The 21,451-nt window shown below is 45.5% G+C and overlaps 1 protein-coding gene across 1 annotated transcript in view; it reads left to right on the top strand.

Moving 5' to 3' along the window:
- EPS8 (EGFR pathway substrate 8, signaling adaptor) overlaps positions 1-21,451 on the top strand; it is a 63,338-nt gene that overhangs the window by 28,537 nt on the left and 13,350 nt on the right. Inside the window, exons 9-15 of the mRNA XM_082241241.1 lie at positions 1,117-1,225; positions 1,977-2,051; positions 3,164-3,312; positions 7,240-7,423; positions 12,173-12,306; positions 15,577-15,685; positions 16,570-16,707. Coding sequence (XP_082097367.1) covers positions 1,117-1,225; positions 1,977-2,051; positions 3,164-3,312; positions 7,240-7,423; positions 12,173-12,306; positions 15,577-15,685; positions 16,570-16,707 — 898 coding nt within the window. The remainder of the gene's footprint in view (positions 1-1,116; positions 1,226-1,976; positions 2,052-3,163; positions 3,313-7,239; positions 7,424-12,172; positions 12,307-15,576; positions 15,686-16,569; positions 16,708-21,451) is intronic.

The following is a 21,451-nucleotide window of genomic DNA, read 5'->3' as shown; positions in this document are numbered from 1 at the left end:
CAGCTTTGGGGATGAGGGACCTGTAACCTTTTCAGTGCTGTTAGATTAGGCACTTGCATAATCCCTGAGCTGGCTGGGGCAGATGGGAGCTGGGAGTCCCACCACATCTGGAGGGCACAGGGTTGGCTACCGTTGCCATGAAGTGACGCCTGATTAGAGCCTGGGATTTGGACAAACAACAACATTCAAATGCCCCTTGTCATGGGCTGGTTGGATGCAGAGGAATGGTGGGGAACCCTCAAGGGAAAAAGGCTCAGAGCCCGGGGATTGGTGGTGGGATGACAATCAGTGGTCAGAGTGAGAAGATTGAGAGGAGGAGCAGATGGAAGCTGAAGAGGCAGCAGGGCTTAGTGAGCTGGGAGAGTCTGTGGCAGAGAGAAGTCCGGAAGCAGAGGCAGAAGCAGGAGAGGATGGAGGCCAAGAGGCAGTGATGAGTCGGGCTGCTGAAGAAGCCAGAGTGTCTGCCCTGGTCTCCCAGAACTCAGAGACGCCTGAAGTGGGAGGAGCAAAGGCAGACTTACAAGCACAGTCTCAGAATGATTTGGGGAAAACCCTGGAGAGGAGGGGACTTAGGCAGAGGTAGAAGGCAGGGACCTTCAGTCTCTGCAACTGACCAGACCTACTGAAGAGTTGCTGTTCTCATTTGGCTTGACTCCCCTGTGCAGATCCTGTTTTTTCTAATAAAAGGAAAACTTACCTTTGTGTGATTTACTGCTGACTGGCTCCTGACACTTGAGGACTATGTAAGCTCTCATGGAGAGAGCCACTGAGATCTTACGATGAAGGGTGGTATATAAAGTAATCATCACTACCACCACCATCATCATCATCTTGTAGACAGTTGTGCAGTTCAGTAATTTAAAGCTATGGACTTAATGGCCTTGGAGGAAACCAAGGTGGTGGACTACAACTCCCATCATCTCTGGCCATTGGTCATGCTGGCTGGGGCTGATGTGTGTTGGAGTCCAACTTAACACTGCAGGGGGAGTGCTGAGCTAGGACCACTCTCCCTGATGCGCATTCTGCTGTGTACCACTACTGTGTACCTTCAGAGGCACCTCATTCTGCTTTCACATGTTGTGGATGCCTCCCAAGAAATTCTACCAGGTGATTTTCTTTTGTTCTTTGTTCCCCAGAGGGTGTCTTAACTCTCCGCTCCAAACCTCCGCCTCAAGACGAATTTGTCGACTGTTTGCAAAAATTTAAACATGGCTTCAACCTTCTGGTAAGTGGCTGTGTGCAAAATACAAACAAAACGTAAGAGCCCTGCTGGATTGGGAGGGAAAGCCCTTCTTGTCCAGCGTCCCATTCTCACAGTGGCCAACCAGATGACTGTGGGAAGTAGGAGCGCAACAGAACTCGTAATCCCCAGCAACTGGTATTCAGAGGCACACAACCGACAACAGTGGAAGTGGAGCCTAGCTGCCTGAAAATAACAAAGGACATCTCTATGAAAGGATCAGAGAAAGAAGGAGGGACCTTGCATGCCCAAGGCATTTTACCCATCATCCAGTCTGAGACATCGTGTACTGTGATTAAATAAAAAGCTATAGGTTTGATGCTCTGCCTTGACAGACAGTCTCAAAGAGCTTTCCTGCTCCCTGACAGTGTTTTAACTAGCAACCAGATATTGCCCTGGACCTTCTAAACAAAGCCTGCATGTTTCAGTACTAAGATTTGTTGTTTTCCATTAACTGCCTTTAAAATAGTTATTTCTCTTTCTCTTCCTTTTTTTTTAAATAAGATATTTATTAAGATTTTTTTCACACATTACAATAAAAATGAAAAAAAGAAAAAGAAAAATGCAAAGTAAAAACAGTTAAAAACACATTAATTTTCCGTTTCTTATTTTCCTTAAGCTTATTTCCCCGGACCTCCTCATACCTCCCTTTTTTGTATTCCACTTAAATTTATTAGTTCAGCAAATCCTTACCATTAAACTTTTCTCTTTCTCTTCCTTTTCTTTTCTCCTGCAGGCTAAATTAAAGTCACACATCCAGAATCCCAGCGCATCTGAATTGATTCATTTTCTGTTTACCCCTTTAAATATGGTAAGATTATTTCTAGATATAAAACATCACAATGTTTCATAAAATCATAGACTTTATGATCAGAAGGGACCATGAGGGTCATCTGACTCTGGAATCTTTTGCCCAATGTGGGGCTCGATCCTGCGGCCTTGAGATTCAGAGTCTTGTGTTCTGCTGACTGAGCTATCCCAGCTTATAGCTCCTGATCCCTTCGAAATTAATCAAATGGGAAATGGACAGTGGAGATGGTGCATGCCACGAAAACGAAAAGCATTGTCTACACTAAAAAAAACTTTTTGGTGGAACCCAGTTTGTGCTCTTGCATTTGTGGAAGAGCTTTGGGTCGTGGGGACACTTCTGCTAACTAGAGAAGAAGAAAGACAATCCCCCCCCATTTCTTCTGTAAGAGCAAACATTATCTAGTCTAGGATCCTGTTCTCACATTGGCCAGGGGAAGCCCTGCAAGCAGGAACTTGAGCAGAACATCAACTCTCTACACTTGTGATTTGCAACTGGTTTTAAAAGGCATACTATCTTTCACAATGGGGACAGTTCATAGCCATTGTTACCTAGTAGCAGTTGATGTAGGCTTTCTCCCTGAAGCCCCCTTCCACCTGTTCTGGAGGGTATTGGGTGAGGGCACCGCAGATAGAAGAGGAATCGGGAAATATCATCATGTCCCTTCTGATCCCATTAGTAGAGGCACCCCCTGCATCAAAAACTTCCTGCAACTGTGCCGGTTGGATTCAGAACGCATTGCTGTTTCGCTGACATCTTGTCTGATCAATTGCAAAGGCTCCGTTCGGCCAAGTGTAGGTTAAAAATGCTGAAAAGAAATTGGAACTGGGTCCCAAACGCTTGAATAGTTTCAGTTGCAAAGCATGTGCCTGTGCAACTCATTGAAAATTCCCTTTAAAATACATAAAAGCAGCAGCTGGGAAAGGACTCCAGCCTCATTTGCATGTATGTTAAAGGAGAAGGCAGCGATTTTCCTTTTTACACTTGAACCCAATTACAAAACACAGGGTGAGAGTCTTCCCTGGCAATGCTTCCTCAAACGCCAGGCTCAAGAACATCCATGATCACTCCTACCATATCAACAATAAGCCTGCTTTCAATTCTCTTTGTCGTAGGTGGTGCAGGCAACGGGAGGGCCTCAGCTCGCTAGCACAGTTCTCAGCCCCCTCTTAACAAAAGACACAATAGACTTCCTGCGTTACACCGTCACAAGTGACGAAGGACAGCTATGGGTGTCTCTAGGTGACACGTGGACTAAAGCCAGGTAAAAGGAAATTAACATGTTTGGCTTGTTTATCTACCAATATGAGCTGTGTTATGCTTCACGGGCATCATCCGGCTTTTTCTCTGAGCCCAGCTTTGGCCGGAGAGGGCAGGATACAAAAAAAAATATTGCTAATTTATTATTATTATTATTATTCTGTGCACACTGGTGTGAATGCTGAGATCACAGGAGGCTGTCTAGTAACAGAGTCCGACCACTGGTCCATCTAGCTCAGTATTGTCTGCACTGATTGGCAGCAGCTCTTCGGGATTTCAGACAGGGAATTTCTCCCAGTCCTACCTGGAGAATCCAGGGGTTCAACCTGAAATCTTCTGCATGCTAAGCAGATGTTCTACCCCCTGAGCTACGACCTTCCCCCAGTTGTTTTGCCGTGGGATCAGGGTTCTGAAAACATCATCATCATCATCATCATTTTTTATTTGTATGCGGCCTTTCCACAGTTAAAAAACAATGCTTAAGGTGGCTTACAGCGTAACAAGATTTACATACAGTGGTACCTCGGGTTACAAACGCTTCAGGTTACATACGCTTCAGGTTACAGACTCCGCTAACCCAGAACTATTACCTTGGGTTAAGAACTTTGCTTCAGGATGAGAACAGAAATTGTGCTCCAGTGGCGCAGCAGCAGCAGGAGGTCCCATGAGCTAAAGTGGTGCTTCAGGTTAAGAACAGTTTCGGGTTAAGTACGGACTTCCGGAACGAATTAAGTACTTAACCTGAGGTACCATTGTAATTACAAAAGTCATAAACAATAAATAAACCACATCAAAAAAATACACAACCAAATGGGAAACAATTTCCACATAAATCAAAATCTAAAACTAAGAATACAGCATTAATATCACAGTTTAAAATGGTAAAAATAACAGCAATTTAAAACAAAAGCAAAACAAAACGGAGCCCTCTCTGCCCAGCAGCAGCAGTGGCAGAAGTCCTTTATAGAGCCCATCAGGCCCCACCCTGGGCCAGGTGAAAAGTGGCAGGACCGGGGCCCTCAGGCGCTGAGCAGGGGAGTCCTCCTGGGTGATAGCCGCAGCAGCTGCAGTTCTTATAGGCCTGACATGACTCACTGGTCAGAAATCTGAAAAACTGCCCCAAATGGGGCTTGCAGATCCCACCACAACATGGACTTGCCTTATGAATCCCCCAGTTTGTGTGAAGAACACATGCCATGCCAGGGAAAGAGCTGCGCTTGGTGAGGTGGAGTCTCAGAGGACTGGAATGTGACTTCCTATACAGTGGTACCTTGGGTTAAGAAGTTAATTCGTTCCGGAGGTCCATTCTTAACCTGAAACTGTTCTTAACCTGAGGTACCACTTTAGCTAATGGGGCCGCCGCGCCGCCACCACGTGATTTCTGTTCTCATTCTGAGGTAAAGTTTGTAACAGACTCCCTGGAAAAGACCCTGATGTTGGGAAAGATGGAGGGCACAAGGAGAAGGGGACGACGGAGGACGAGATGGTTGGATAGTGTTCTTGAAGCTACCAGCATGAGTTTGACCAAACTGCGGGAGGCAGTGGAAGACAGAAGTGCCTGGCGTGCTCTGGTCCATGGGGTCATGAAGAGTCGGACACGACTAAACGACAACAACTACTTCCGGGTTAGCGGAGTCTGTAACCTGAAGCATTTGTAACCTGAGGTACCACTGTATTGATAAGGTCATCTTTAGATCGGCATTCATAGAGTGGGATGATGGTGCAGGCGATGGAAAGTTTAGACAGGTGTGTTGTCTGAAGCTCACCTCCATTCAACCTGGAAATTATCCTCACACCAAATCAAAAGAGCTTAGATCATTTTAACAATCCTATTCAGGGACTCGTGGAAAATTACCCATTCTATTCAGTCCAAAGTCTCGTGGAAATCTCTGTCCCTTGCTCTATCCTAGCTCAGAGCTATGCAATAGCTGTGACACTTGTCAGCAGATATGACTATTATTTTTTAAAATACCCTGCTCTCTCCTCACCTTCTCACCATGCCTATAAGTAAGCAAAAACTACGCCGGTGTCCTATTAATTCCGCCTGCTCTTAGGACCGGTTCAATGGCATTTATTACCTTCATCCATTTCCGACAACACCCATAAATAAGAGATGGCCTCCAAAAAAGGAGAAAAGGGAAGCATAAAGTGTCTTTCAAGGAGCTGTACGTGAAAAGGCAGTAATTCAAACCACAGGGCGATGTTTTCTATGCATGGTGCGTAGGCATCTCTAACCCTGCGAGGAGAATCCTGCTTCTGGTGCAGTAACATCACGTAGTGAGAGCCAGCTGATCTCAGCGGAATGTCTTCACTGATTCCAGAAATCCCCGTCTCGTTAGAAGCTGCCAGCAGTGATACGCTGTGAGAAACACAAGTGTTGAAAAAGTGAAAGCATTGTGGTTTCCTAGCTTTGTCTGTGTAGTTTTTTAAATAATAATAAGAAGAAAAAAATAAGAAGAAAAACATACATTTACATAGGTGCATAGTTCAGCATATAATGCAATATTGCAATAAAGCAAAAAATAAAATTAAAATATGATCTGGTTGTATACTGTATACTGACATACTGGAATATAATAAACATGGCACATCATTCTGAGACTCTTAGTTGTACATTAGTTACTCTATAATAAACAGCACTGTGAACTCTGGATGAAGGGTGGTGTAGAAATTTTAATATTAATAATAATAATAATAATAATAATAATAATAAGTTTTTTAAATCTCAGGATTTTTTTTTTTAAATAACTACTCTTGAGACTAGTAGCTGTTCTCCCCAGTGGCGTAGCGTGGGTTGTCAGCACCCGGGGCAAGGCAAGTAATTTGCGCCCCCTAATCCATGGATTTGCGCCCCCTAACCCATGGATTTGCGCCCCCTAACCCCGAGATGTTGTGCCCGGTGCGGCCGGGCCCCCCAGCACCCCCCACGCTACGCCACTGGTTCTCCCCCAACCCCTCCCTTGCTTTAGCAAAGCTTTTGCAGCAGAGAGTAGAACATAATCACAGAAGACAAGGCTGCTGGATCAGGCCAATGGCCCATCTAGTCCTTCATCTTGTTCTCACAGCGGCCAACCAGATGCCTGTGGGAAACCTGCAAGCAGGACCCGAGTGCAAAAATCCTCTCCCTCCCCTCCTCTCCCCTCCCCTCCCTTCCCTTTCAGCAACTGGTTGTAAGAAGCGTTACTGCATCCAACTGTGTAGAGGCAGAGCACAGCCATCGTGGCTCGTAACCCTTGATAGTATTATCCTTCGTGAATTTGTCCAGTCCTCTTTTAAAGAGCCGCCCAGTAGGTTGAGAGTCGCTTCCCAATCTTCCTGCAAGAATTCAGATAATTTAATATAGGGTTACCAGACGTCCCCAGTTCCCGGGAACAGCCCCTGGATTTGCAAATCTGTCCCCGGAGAAATGCCATCCCCGGAATGTCCCCAGATTTACAAATCTGTCCTGGGAAATGTGGCAGCGGCAGTCAGCAGCCCAGAGCCAGCCTGGTAGCGCAGTTGGCTCTGGCTGGCTTCAGGAGCTGCGCTACCAGGCTGGCTCTGGGCTACTGACTGCCACTGCCGCCGCCACTGCTGAAGGGGAACAGGGGACGTTTGGCTGTACAGATCTCCTGCTCCTTCCCCCTTTGTTCTGACTGATTGGGGGAGGCTCGGGAGTCATGGGTGGGCAGCCATTGCCAGTTTTTTTAAAAAAAACTCTGTGCATTTATGTTTCAAGGGTGCAAAAGAAGGGCTTTGCACCTTTATCCAATGCACATGTGTGCTTGGGCCCAGGGTCTTTTGCCTCACCATCCCCACTACTGACTCCCTGTTGCTACTCAGGCTTCGTTGAAAAAAATCTGGTAACCATAACTTAGTAGTAATATTTGGGGAATTGTTTCACAGTGGGCAACCTAGTCATGTCTTCAAACCTGTTCCTCCTTGAATGCAGAGCAGAGTGGCCCAAGGAGCAGTTCATCCCACCCTACGTGCCGCGGTTCAGGAACGGATGGGAGCCCCCTCTTCTGAGCTTCATGGGATCCCCAAAGGAACAAGAGCTCAACCAACTAGCCGAGTCGGTGGCAAATGTAGCTGAGCACCAGCGGAAGCAAGAGTTGAAAAGATTATCAACCGAGGTAGGGAAGAGGGCTGCCGCCGGCTTCTAAGCCCAGGTGGAGGGTTTGTGCGCATCAGGCCAGCGGGAAACAGGCAGGCGATGTGACCCACACAGCCATTCTACAATGGCTGTTTATGGCTATTTAGAAGTGTCAGGAGTTCAGCCTACACTTGAGTAGGACCCTGGCAGAGACACATGCCCGACTGGCATGTTCTCTCCCTCCTGGTCTTTCGTTCGGGAGCTTCATGAGCTTTCTTCTGCCCGAACGAAAGACCAAGAGGGAGAGAACATGCCAGTTGGGCATGTGTCTCTGCCAGGGTCCTACTCGAGTGTAGGCTCCAGAATGGAACTCCGGAACTTCCCACTCTGTGGAGTCAGAACATATACCGTCATGTGATAGACAAAAATCCCATGACTGCAATTATGGAGCAGGAATTCTAACATCAAGCGCTGCCATCCTTTCTTCCCTTTGGCATCTGCTTCTTCCTTTCAACCCCTTGGCTGCTAACTCATTTGGGAAAAGAGGCAGCCATTCCAAATGCAGGCAAGCTAATGGATCCAAGACTAGGTACCTGTGAAGCATCCTAAAGATGGATATTGACTGAGGGCCATAGCCAAGGTGGGGCTGATTTTTTTTAATAGCAGCAGCTGGTGCCCCCTCCTCTCCCCTGCCCCACAGCAGCGATGCTCAACACCAGTTGCCCCCCCCAAAAAAACTGGATGTACATTTCCAAAATATAAGTTAAAAAACAAAATAAAACCTACATACAGCAACAGTGTTTTGTGTTGTGTAGGCTCCTATGATGTAAGTAATGGGCCCCTCCTGCTAGCCTGCTCCCTAAAATATCACTGGTTTGCTCATTTCTATATTTCTATACTTTGATAAAATACATATTTTGTTATGTGCAAATGGCTTTAGATACCTACTAGGTCCCTAAATTACCATATAGCATATATTCAACACGAAAAACAGTGACAATTTGTTGTTGACAAAGGACAACTGGACATATAAAGGGCCCCGTTAGCTTCGGTAGCTTAGGGCTTCATCAAACCTAAATCTGGCCTTGCTCAACACTCCCATCTGTCTGAACCTCACAGTTCTGCCCATCCATGTTTCCTGCTGATGGGTTTTTTAAAAAAGTCTCTCTCTCTCTTGTACTTACATGAACCTGCCAATATCTTACATTTTTGCTATGGTGGAAGGGAGCATGGCAAGATGCCTAGAGGGAAGAAGGAGTAACTTAAGGATGTTATTATTTATTTAAGAACAATGTTCTTTATAAGCACACGGAAGCTTCTAAATGTAAAAGAACACAAACCTGTGCTTTTTTAGGTTATTTACTTTGGATGTTAACAGTTCATGGACACTAAGGTATACACAGGCTTTTGGGTTGGGTGAGAAGCCAGTAACCAGATAGTTATGAAGAACTCTGTGCTATTCTGTTCACTTATTAGCAGCACCTGCTAGCAAGGAATCCTGACTGCAGCCTGGCTTCCCTTTATTTTTAAGGGCAGAAATCACAAAGCTCTTTAATTCCCGCCGTAAAATGTAAGTCAGACTCATTTGGCTTTGCTAGTGTAGATGAGGTATACTGATAACCAGCAGGTGGGGGAAATGTCATGAGGCTCAGTGTGTCTTTGCATTCTCCCTTCAAAGAATAAAATATAGTGGCCTCACACTTCACACTAAACCATGATTTAGTGTGACATACTGGAAACAAGCCAGAGTTTTTCTAAAGTTGACATGCCTCTGCCACCTATATAGATTGGAGGGTGCCTTTGAGAGCCTGTAGCCTCCATTTCACGGGATCCCAGTGGTTCTGATTAAGAACAAATTCTGATATGTTTCAAAACAATCCGACTTCAAACTGTGAGTTAGGAAGGTGGCTTCTGAAACCAGCCAGAGTTTATTATAAACCACAGTGCCTGCTTTGCATGCAATGACATGCCAGTTTTCTGCAAAAAAAACACCCAGCAACTAACCGCTTTCAAAGTTATCGTCCAATGCTGAAAGAGGAGAGGGGCGGAAGAATGTGCAAATCACACTAAACTGTGGTTTAGCTTGACATGTAAATGTGACCATTACCAATATGTCCAGAAATCAATAGTAGTGCAAGAGGAACAGAAAACAGTCTTTGATTCCTAGTAAGACAGGAGCAGTGTCTTGCCTGAAACAAAGAAAGAAAGAAATCAGAAAATTGCCAGGTTTCACAGTATCCAACTGAAATCTGTGAAGGAATGACATTGGCTTCTGGTGTCTTCATCTGGGTGCACATTAGAGGGCTTCCAAAACTCTTAGGGTGAACATGCAGACTCTGTCCAGCTTCCAGGCCCTGAATTTGGGCTGACAGATTGCAACCTTTTACTTTGATGGAAAGGTGTGGAAAAGATTGACACAGAAACTTCAGCCTCTGTTTCCTTTTCAGACTGGAGTCGCATGCCCCCCAGTGAGCCAGGGGCATGAAAAAACTTCTGTCTACCCTAAGCTCAGAGCTTACCCTCACAAGATTGCCTTTTTCCTGCAGGGCATCCTTTTTTTTTTTTTTTAATACAGAAAAATGCACCCCAGTGCGAGTTAACAGCATACTCGTGGCTGCCATGGCTACAGTGCCTAACCCGGAGAAGTAAGCTTTGATCTGACGTCTAGGAAAGTACATCAGAAATTCTGATTCCTGAAAATTATTCCGAGCTTAAGCTGCAGAGACATCTGCTGGCATTCTCCCCCCCCAACCCCCCCCCAGCTACTTTGAATAGGTTTCCTGCTTGTGCATAATTACTGTAATGAACTACAAGGTGGTGTCAGTTGTTTCCACTGCAATTATTAAGAGACATTTTGTGCTTTTGCAGCACACTGGAGTCATACCAGTGACTGCAATTCACGTCCCTGGTGGTTCATGCCAGGTGGTAGCTGGTGGATCTTAGCAACTTCGGTGCTCTCAAATACATTGTGTAGCATCTGCTGGCGGATGTTGCAGCAGCTGGTACCCATATTGCAGATCCAGGAAGCATCCACATAGCTCAGTGCTGTGTCCCAGACTCAGTCCCTGACAATCCCAGTTAAAAGGCTCAGGTAGTGAGTCTGGGTTAGGCTTCTGCCTGAGTTTCTGGAGAGCCACTGACAGTCAGCTTGGGGAGGGGCCATAGCCTGGGGGTAGAGCATCTGCTTTCTATGCAGGTTTCCTCGCAGGTATCTCCGGGTAGTGATGGGAGAGGCTCCCTGTTCTTCGTCCACTGTCAGAGGCATGCTGGCTTTGACCTTTAAAGCCCTATGCGGCCTAGGACCCACGTACCTGCAGGACCACCTCTCCTGGTATGCCCCGCGAAGGACCTTAAGGTCCACAAATAACAACACTTTGGAGGTCCCGAGCCTCAAGGGCCTTTTCAGCTCAGGCCTCGATGTGGTGGAACGCTCTGTCACAACAGACTTAGGGCCGTGTGGGACTTGACATCTTTCTGCAGGGCCTGTAGACAGAGCTGTTCCGCCTGGCCTTTGGTTTGGACTCAGTCTGACCCTTATGTTTCCCTCCCCTTATGGTCTTGATTTATCAGCTACTTTAAAATGAGGCTGCATTTTAAATTGCATTTTAATCTGTATTTTAAATTGGTTTTTTTTCCTCCCCCCCCCTTTCCCCCCTATTATGTTTTTACTGTGATTTTATTGATGTTAACCACCCTGAGCCTGGCTCTGGCCGGGGAGGGTGGGGTATAAATAATTTTTTTTATTATTATTATACTTCTGAATATCAGCTGCTGGGAATCACAGGAGAGGGAGAGTACTGTTGTCTCAGGTCCAGCTTGCAAGCTTCCCACAGGCACCTGGTGGGCCAACATGAGAACAAGGTGATGGACATGATAGACCGTGGGCCAGTGTCTCCTGAAGTTCTCATGGAAACTTGGAGAGCTGCTGCTAGATGGGCCAATGGTTTGACTCAGTGCAAAGCACCTTCCTATGTTTTTGTGTCGGTGTAGACCAGGCATAGGCAAACTCCGCCCTCCGGGTGTTTTGAGACTACAATTCCCATCATCCCTGACCACTGGTCCTGTTAGCTAGGGATGTTGGGAGTTGTAGTCCCAAAACATCTAGAGGGCCGAGTTTGCCTATGCCTGGTGTAGACAATACATACTGGGATACAGGGACCAGAGTAGGAGGCAGCTTTCTGTGCCCAACACTCTGAAACAGACTTCTCATACCTGGTACCTTCCAGGTATTTTGGACTACAGCTCCCATCAGCCCCAGCCAGCATAGCCATGAGGCTGATGGGAGGTATAATCTGCAATATCTGGAAGGCACCAGATTGGGGGAAGATGGCAGTAGTATGTTATCTGCTTAGCTTCTGTTGTCTTCTGGGCAATGATCAACTAGAGAAAATAGTGGAAGTGGAAGCTCTGCGCTGATATGAGTCACAAAGGAATTGTGCGCCGTGTATGAAGAGAGGCTTCCTTCAAACCTTTGTCTTGCGTTCTTCAAAGCAAGGTACAGGCGAACCATCTCCTGTCTCCCAAAACTAGAAGAAAGGCATGGCAAAAGTGTTCTGGAGCTGATGACTTCTGTGCGTTGCAGGCTTGTGAACCTGCTGGCATGAACCCAAGGCATCCCCAAGGCAGCTTTGCCCTGCCAGGTTTTCCATCGTTGTGTGAATTAGCCTTTAAGACAATTAAGACAATGATAGTGATGCGAGTGCACAGAGAAGCTGTGCATTATGTGCAATGGAAAGTCAGCTGTGGACTTACTGTGACTGACAAGCGTTCCTTGTTTTCTCTCTTTCAGCATTCCAGTATCTCAGATTATCCTCCGTCTGAAGGGTACGCATTCAGTAACACAGCTTACAAGCGAGGGCCCTTGCCGGACCAGGGGGCAGCTGTAGCCGCTTTTAAGCAAACTGTTAGCCGACATGTAGATAGGTAACATTTCAGTGGATGTCATGTGCACAGCTGTGGAGAACTGTCCCAACCGGTTGCTTTTAGGGTGGAGGGTGCCTGCCTCTTTACTTCTACTTCTCTCCATTGGTTCTAGAAGTAGACAATCCTCTCTCTGTGTTAGAGCTAATATCTAAAACCTCTTTTACTCTGCTTCTGCTCTGCTTTTTCTGAGGGGCCTCTGACAAATTATGTCCTAATTCACTACTATCAATGTTTGCTTTCAAAAAAGAGATGAAAAATTGAGTCGTATGCTCTTAATTGGAGCCTGGAACGTTATTACACTTCCAAACAACCCATTCCTTTGTTGTCTGTGGCCAAGGTCAACAGTAGTGTGTCCATTTTTTAAAAATGTGAACTTGCCTTAGCCTTCAGCAAAATAAATACAGGAGAGAGATGTTCCCTGCAGTTGCCTGGGGTCTGGTTACGTGGACTGGTTCCCACAATGCCGAGTCAATGGGAGAAGAGGCTCATAGCCTATGGGTGGAAGTGCTCCCCATCTTAAGCACACGTCACCTGGTCCAGGTAGTTTCAAAGTGTTGGTGTTGACCTTTACAGTCCTAAACGGCCTTGGTCCAATATACCTGAAGGAGCGTCTCCAACTCCATTGTTCTACCCGGACACTGAGGTCCAGCGCTGAGGGCCTTCTGGTGGTTCCCTCATTGCGAGAAGCAAAGTTACAGGGAACCAGGCAGAGGGCCTTCTCGGTAGTGGCACCCGTCCTGTGGAATGCCCTCCCATCAGATGTCAAAGCGATAAACAACTACCTGACATTCAGAAGACATCTTAAGGCAGCCCTGTTCAGGGAAGTTTTTAATGGGTGATATTTTAGTGTATTTTTGGTCTCTGTGGAAGCCGCCCAGAGTGGCTGGGGAAACCCAACCAGATGGGCGGGGTACAAATAATAAATTATTATTATTATTATTATTATTATTATTATTATTATTATTATTCAGGTTTAGGGCTGAAAGCCACTTACTTCATCTCTTCCCAGACCAAATGTATGGTAGGCAGCCACCTCTTCAAATCAGCCCATCAATTCCTTGTCGGCCAGTTAGTTTTACAATCCCTTGTTATTTACTCCTCATTCTTAGAGTGCTTTGTTTTGCAAAGCAACCATTTCTCCCTCTCCCTTTTCGTGCCCCCTGGAGAGTAGCCATATTAGGGTAACTTTTCAGGTGATGGGAAGCATTAAGAAGCAGGTGCATGAATGTGCCCAGGACTCCACATTCTGCCTTAGGCTGTAATGTTGCCTGTGGGCAACTTGCAACGTATCAGAGCCACCAAACCAAAGCAGCGATTGTCTCTCCCCACCCCAAATCTGTCTGTCTCTGTGTGTCTCTCTCTGAGTTAAAATTTCCTCCCTCCCGGCTAATGGAACATATCAATTGCTTGGTGCAACAGCTGAAGACAATGGTGGCTGGTCCCCTTTGGGGCTGATGGGGCAGAAGCCAGGGAGCCCACCAGTAGGTGGCGCCAGAGCCAATGAGAGAGGCAGTGCCAACTTTTGTCCCCATTCTCCTCCTTCCTGCTGACTTCTACAAGGTGCAAAACTGAGACTATCACAGCTCTCTAGCTGCCCCTGTCTGTGGGAACAATTTCTGGAGGAGAATCAAGCTAATTTATACTACCATTTGAAGACTTTTTGTAATAAACTATCCCTGGCTTGTCACCACTTTTGTGTCTTAATGTGTATTTATTTAAGTACATACAACATGCATGCGTGCACACACATTTGATATCCAACCTTCCTTCCATCATGAAGCCCAAGGCAGGATACGTAGAATTCCCAACCAGGCATTGATAAAATTCAGGCTTGCTTAGCTTCATCAAGCTGGTTGCATCTTCTGCCTTCAGACCATGACCTGGGCTCAACCTGGTTTCCCAGGTGAGCTCCTCATTTGGCAAAACCAGCAAACACCTACAAATACTTACAGGGTTGTTTTTAGAGAACCATATGGCTTCTTGTTGTAAGTACCAAATGCTATGTGTGAAATGGGTGATCAGGATTGCTGATTATTTGGACTGTGGTACTTATGGCTCTTTCCATCTCGCCCAAGCGAAGTGCTTACCTTCAGGCGCATATCTTCACATCTCAATGCTGGGAACCTCATTTATCCAAATGATTTCGGGTGGGTGAGGAAGAACGCAGAGTATGTACATTACCAAAGAGTGAGGAAAATGGGGGCGTTGCTTATATTGGCCCACATCTGCAGAAGATAATTGGCTATTGCGAGCATTTTGGATAAGTGAGGGTCAGTCAACTCTCTGATCTTCTTCTTCTCCCCTCTTCAAGTAAACTGGAACAGTTCTCCACAGCTAACCAAAAAATATGAGGTAGCTACTGGAGTACCCAAAAGGTGTGCTCAGAATCAGTAGTTTACAATCGATGGATGGTGATGAAAACTTGTTTCCTGCCTCTGTGATGCGCCGTCGGCACCTTCTGTTGCACAACCATTGCATTCCATTTCTCATTATGTGTTGGGTTCCCTTTATTTTGTGCTTGTGACTGATTTATTAGGAGTAGTATTCCTCTCGGTGTTTTTTAAAGCTTTTTTCCACCTCCCTGTTCCTGAAGGCTGAGGACAGATGGCATTTAGAGTCAGGGCTGTGAAGTGTAACGTGCTAAACTTTTAAAATAAGAATGTTTTTCAAAAAGAAAATACATTGCATAGCTTTTGACAGACAACCTATTTTTATTTTTATTTTGTTGATGAAGAAATGTCGTGTTCCTTCAACCTGGGCTTGCCTTTGGCTCACTCTCAAAACCACGGGGACAATAGTGTCAGGCTAACACTCCCAAGAGCTATGAAAACTGAAGCTGTGGCAGCCAGTGTCCCTTAGCTTCTGGCTTATTGGAGATTTTCCCTCAACAATTTGCAAATAGTTACACATTTCTTGTTTCCCCCCACTTTGGGGCAAATTGCTGTGCTTTAAATGCGATGCAATGTTCTGCAAGTTGAATACACCTGCAGTGCTCATCTGCAGACGCTTTTCAAAACGGAACACTCAGCCGCTGTCATAAATTCAATTCATATTTACAGCTGCTTCAGTGGTTAATAGTATTATTGTCCATTGCCAGCTTTTTTTTGCTGCTGTGATGGATGCCTTATTGCATGGCATGGCAGTAAATTCTGGGCAAATCATCGTTGCTAATGATATTTGCCGGCAGGCAGGAATTGCTGCTTCACTCTTCTCAGCTAGGGTTCTCTGCAAAAGGAGCCGGATAACGTTTGGCCTCTTTTTGCTTTGTAGAAATTATGAGGCGCATAAAACCCCGACCAAGAAGTATGCCAAAACCAAGTACGACTTCGTGGGAAGAAACCAGAGTGAACTCTCTGTCTTGAAGGATGACATTTTAGAGGTAATGCAGCGCTTGTTTTGACCTTTCCCCTTCCCCGGTAATTTTCTGCTCCGTGCGGCACGCTTCTTGAATCATGTCGCTAAAAGTTTCTGTGGAGCTTAGGCAAATTTGCATTTAATGTGATTAGTTCAGCTGCATGCCTTTTTTTTCTTCTGGAAGCATTCAGAGAATTGAGAGCATTAGAACAGAAGGAGATGCTAGGGGAACGTGTGACTCTGCAGACTTTCTTGGACTCCAGCTCCCACCAGCATGGCCCAAGATCAGGGATGATGGGACTTGTAGTCTAGCAACACCTGGGGGGGCACAGGTCCCCCACCCTGGCCCTCCTGCATGCAGAGCCACAGGATCCACTCTTCTCTGGACCCTCCTAAAGCAGAGAACACCACTGCCAGCTGATTAAAAACTGCATTTTAGGTGTGCAGCTTTGAAACTGTTTCCCCAGGAAACCCTGGTGGTTCCTTGCAAGCATATAAAACCTTGCTGTAAACATAGGTTTGTTTAAATCAGTTTTTTTATATAATCCTCAAAACACTTGCAGTCCGTCTGCAAATATATCACTGGCAATGTCGCATGTTGTGACTGCTTGTAACGTGCGAATTACAGGAAAAGCCGAGTCCGTTGTAGCTATATTTGGAAATGTAAGAATATTCAGAATCCTTTTTATAATGCTGAAGAGAACCTGCAGAAGACACCGGGTTCAATCCATTTAGATGAATCAGATTGCAGGTGATGGAAGAGCCCTGTATGGAGCACGGTTGCTAGGCAGAATTAGACCATGGTGGGCAATATTCTGTTCTAGGGTAAGGGAGTGCCCTGTTTTTTCCTATCATGTAGGTGACGAGCTGACTTCCCACTTCCTTATGACCACGTTTGCTTTGCTCCAGGTTCTCGACGACAGGAAGCAGTGGTGGAAAGTCCAAAATGCCAGCGGGGTCACAGGATTCGTGCCAAACAACATCTTGGAGCCTCTCCGATCTCAGGAAAGCGGCAGTGCGGAGCCATCTTATACGCACACCATACAGGTATGTATCTCCCATTCTGTAGATGGTTCTTGCAGGAGAAAGCGGGTGAGGCTTTTCCCCAGAGGGGAAAGGCTCAGGCCAATCTGTAGAATGATACCCCAGGAATGCCAGCTCATTCTGGGAGTCTGGCAAAGCCAGTTCTATCTCAGCGTGGCAGTTGCGGAAGAGAGTCAAGCAGGTCAGATGGAGAGCTTTCCGTCAGGCAGAGATCAGCCTGGCAATGGCGCCATCAGGGCAGAAGAACAAGCAAGGGTGCCCCCCCCCCAACAAAGCTAGGCTAACTGCTAGGAGTGTAACAACATCTGGATGAACAGCCATCCTGCAACTCCAGCTCCAAATACGCATCTTTCCTGGATTCCTTAGCAGACGTGTTAAACCGTCGGGCTGCAGCCAGCCTGACTAAAGGACTCCATCCTGACAGCTCGTTTAATCTTTGTATTAAATGGCGTTTGTGAGTGTCAGTTTCAGAGCACAGTAGATTATCTTGCAAATGCAATACAGATTCACTTCACCTTTTATTTACAAGCTGACTTGATTCTTCCTCGTGTGGAGCAGAATCCGTCCCTTTAAAGAGTTGTCTTTAAATATATTTAAGTCCTCCATTTGTCTGTATTATTTAGATTCAAAGTCCGCTTGTGGATTTATTTGCATTTCAAATAATTTCAAATGCTTGTTCTATATCGCTAGCTGTTGATGCCAAAGAGGGAATTTGAATTATTTAAGGTAGGGTTGTGTTCCGCACCCCTTTTCCACTGCCACTTCCTCCTTGACATTCCCCCGCCCCATTTCCCCCTCTGTAAGTTTGAACCCTGACCTTTTCTCAAATTTTGCATTGCATGTGTGTGGACTGATGGTTTTCTGGCTGGTTTGAGGTGGAAGTATGAAGCTTTGACTGTATAGAAAAAGTTCTCTAGATGCCATGTGTAGACACTGAGTGCTGTGAAGATTCTTTTTGCGTTTTTAAGGTTTAAGTTTTGTAATTGATGGTGCAAATTGCAACGAAGCGCCTTCCTTTTTGCTACTAAAATTGGAAGCAAATAAGGATTCAGTAAAACTGACAGTTTCAAATAAAACACACAGCTATCTCTCCACCCTCTCATTAACCCTGACACTGTAGCAGACAATAACTTGTGTATGATATGTACAGATGATTTTGTACAGAGGAAAGTCATTTAGATGCACCTGACTTTTGTCACTCGAGATGCAGAATTTTGGGGCCCATCTTATTTCTGTGACTGGACATTTTTTAAACTGTTTTTAATCCTGGGTTTTAATTGCTGTAACCCACTCTGTGATCTTAAAGGTGGAAGGCGGGTAATTATTATTAATAATAAAACAATAACAACTGCAATTTTTTTCTAGATTTCTAAAGGAACCCATATTGTTCATGAGCTTCATGAGCTTTAGGTTTGCTGTTCCTTTTCGCTTCTTAGAATAAGGCAATATTCCTCTCTGTTCCTGAACTAAACCATAGTTTCATGCTCCAACTAAACCTGTCTGATCTTCCCTTGAAATTGCGTCGTTTTCGGTTGTATTGTCTGAGCCAAAAGCTAAAGCCTTTAATAGGATAATGAAGATTTTCCATTATTTACCATTCATTATTCAGAGGCTAAGATACTGACATACAAATCATAATGTAGCAATAAAGGCTGATGGAAACATTGGGAAGCTCTTGAATTACTGGTTTCAGGAGAATTCCAGCCCTAGTTCCTAGAAAGTTGATAGAGATAATAATAATCTGGGCAAGCACTGATTACGCTTGATCAGACTCAACCTTTGTCTCTTGTGAAACTACAGTGTGTACTTTCACTATTTTCAATAGTTGTGCAGTGGAGAGTTGGCCATATTTCTTCTTCTTCATCACCTTCTTCTCCTTCTTCTTCTTCTTCTTCTTCTTCTTCTTCTTCTTCTTCTTCTTCTTCTTCTTCTTCTTGTGTCCTTAGCTTTCTCCTCAACCAAGGTCCTCAGGGCTGCTCACAAAGGGGCAATAATAATTCAGAACAGCATAGAAACCATTAAAAAACATTAACAAGAGTTATAACAGTTCCATCTGCAATCTCAGCAATAGCAGTAGACAGTATACAACACTCTAGCTAGTTTCTATAGCAGAAGTGAATAACCTATGACTACAACTCCCATAATCCCTGACCTGCCTTGGCAAGGGCTGCTACAGGAGCCAGCCACCACAGAAAAGGCCCTGAAGAGGCGATCTGAGTAGATTTTTCCCTTGACAACCATAGCATACAGGAAGTTTCACATGGGACTAATAGGTCCTTAAGATTTAAAGGGCACACAGCACACTCCCAAAGATGGTACGTTTGAACAGAGAACTGTACCCGTATATTTTCCTCTCACAGGGAGATAAGCACCTCAGGAGGGCGATTTTGAGTGCAGAAATGATTTAATCACTACCTTCCCTCAGAACTGTTCCTCCAACCCAAACTGCTTTTGTTGTTCCTGTTCTTTTCAGGTTACAGGCAATAGTATGTGACATCTAATTTGGTCCCTGGGTGCCTGAGCTCCAGAACATTTAGGATAATACTTGTACTTTAAATTGCACTTGAGGCATGGGGTGATCTTTTTTTGGCTTTGACTATGGAGTATTGAGGTAATTGGAGGCCATAAGGAACTGAGGAGGGGGTCCACAGCTTGTTAGGGTGGGAGCCTCTCACGTGTGTGTGTTTTTAAAAAAACCTGAAACTTGGTAGGTATGGAGTGTGGTTAGTTTGGGAAGGGATATAAATTTTTGAGCAGGCCCAGGTAATCCTTAATAACTGACTATCTGGACAAGATCAGCACATTTCTTCCAAAAAAACCCAGAGAGACTCATCCTGCAGAGGTGTGTAAGCATGTTCAGAAAAATGAGTCAGCGGTCCTCAGGCTGCGATCTATCAAGCAGAGGGAACTACAAAGTCACAACATATATCAAACAGCAGGCCTGGATTGTTTCCATGTTTTGTTTGCACTGTGTGGTGTGAAGCATGTTGTTGGAGTGTTCCGGAATTTCTGCAGTGCTGACCAGCTTTCATTTATCTGTTGGTTGGTTGGTGTTTTATATACTTCCCAATTAACCATATCCTCTGGGTCAGGGGTCTGCAACCTTTAAGACAAAAAGAGCCACTTGGACCCGTTTCCGAAGGGGGGAAAAACTGGGAGCCGCAAAACCATTGCAACATTTAAAACAAATATATCTCTGGAGCTGCGATCTGACAGCGGGCGGGAAGGTGACGTCGGGACGGTGCGTGACTAACGCATGCACTGCCCCCATGCGACGTCACAGCCAGTACAGCGCCCACCACAGTGGGGAGTGTCAGGGCGCACAATGCGCCTCCTCCCCTCGCTAGTATCCGCCCCGGAGCCGCGGCAAAGGTGTAAAAGAGCCACATGCGGCTCCGGAGCCGCGGGTTGCAGACCCCTGCTCTGGGTGGTTCACAAATTTAAAACAATATGAATGCAGTCACCAGCAATCAGGTAAAACAATGCAGAAACGGCATGAGTCCAAAAATTAGCATGATATTTTGTGAAGCAGGCTAGGCTTAATAAAGCAGCACTGAAAACCCAGTAAGGGGCAAACCACAATAGTTCTAATTAAAAGGCCCAGGGGAGCAAAACGCGAGGAAAGAACATAGGGCCCAGGCAAGCATCTGTGAGGAGAGCGTTCCATGGCTGGGGTGTCACCATTAAGGCGGCTCACCTCACTACCTCAGATGGATTAACCTGGAGAAGACTCTCCAACAATGATCCTCATGTATGTTTTCCCTTTTGGTTTATAACATATTGGCTACCTAGTTGCAGCGTCATAATACTCACAGTAATGAAACCATTCATGGGTGTTTGGGTCAGACTTTCACATTAGGCAAGTTGTGGACTTATTTTGGTCTTGGATATATTCAGTATTGAGGCTGCTGCCCCCTTTGAGTCCTCCTGCCAATTTTGTCTCCTTGACCCTGTGAAAGCGGAGCCCTGCCTCTAAACAACCCTGTCCCTACTGGTAGGTAGTTTTCATAGTCTCTTTTGAAGCAGTTATTTGTTGTCAAAACTTGCTATAAACCATGAATCCCACTTTTTAAATAAAAAAAATGGATATGAAAGTATTGCATGAGCAAATTGAACTCTATTTTTATGAGGGAGGTTTCAAAGGCCCCAAGGAAAAAGCTGGAGGTTTCCTGAAATGATCCCATCCCCAGGGCACTTAGTAAGTCTGGACCTGGCTGCATCTTAGCTGGCAGATCACCCAAGAGTCCCCAAGAGCCAGAGCTTCAGTTCCACCCTCCTCAGTGGAAGAGACAACAGACAGAGACCATCACTCCACCCAGGAAGACGATCATAGAATTGTATTATTGGGAGTGGCCCCAAGTCCAGCCCTTTTGCAATGCAGAACCTCAACTGTAGCATCCATGACAGATGGCATTCCAACCTCTGCTTAAAAAATCCCAGGGAAGGAGAGTCCACCACCTTCCGATGGAGTCCATTTCACTGTTGAACAGCTCTTACTGTCAGAAAGTTATTCCTGATCTTTAGCCAGAACCTCCTTCCTTGTAACTTCTTGTTTGGTTGTTTGGCTCCTGCCCTCTGGAGCAGGAGAAAACAAGCTTGCTCCATGTGACATCCCTTTAGATTTTTGAAGATGGCTATCTCAGTCTCCTCTTTACTAGGCTAAACATACCCAGCTCCTTCAACCGTTCCTCATAAGGCTTGGTTTCCAGACCCTTGATCATCTTGGTTGCCCTTCTCTGCACACTTT

Source organism: Podarcis vaucheri (genome assembly GCF_965113315.1).
Source record: "Podarcis vaucheri genome assembly, chromosome: 10".
In the NCBI taxonomy this organism is placed as follows: domain Eukaryota; kingdom Metazoa; phylum Chordata; class Lepidosauria; order Squamata; family Lacertidae; genus Podarcis; species Podarcis vaucheri.
The sequence above is the reverse complement of the archived record's forward strand: the minus strand, read 5'-3'. Positions and strand labels throughout refer to the sequence as shown.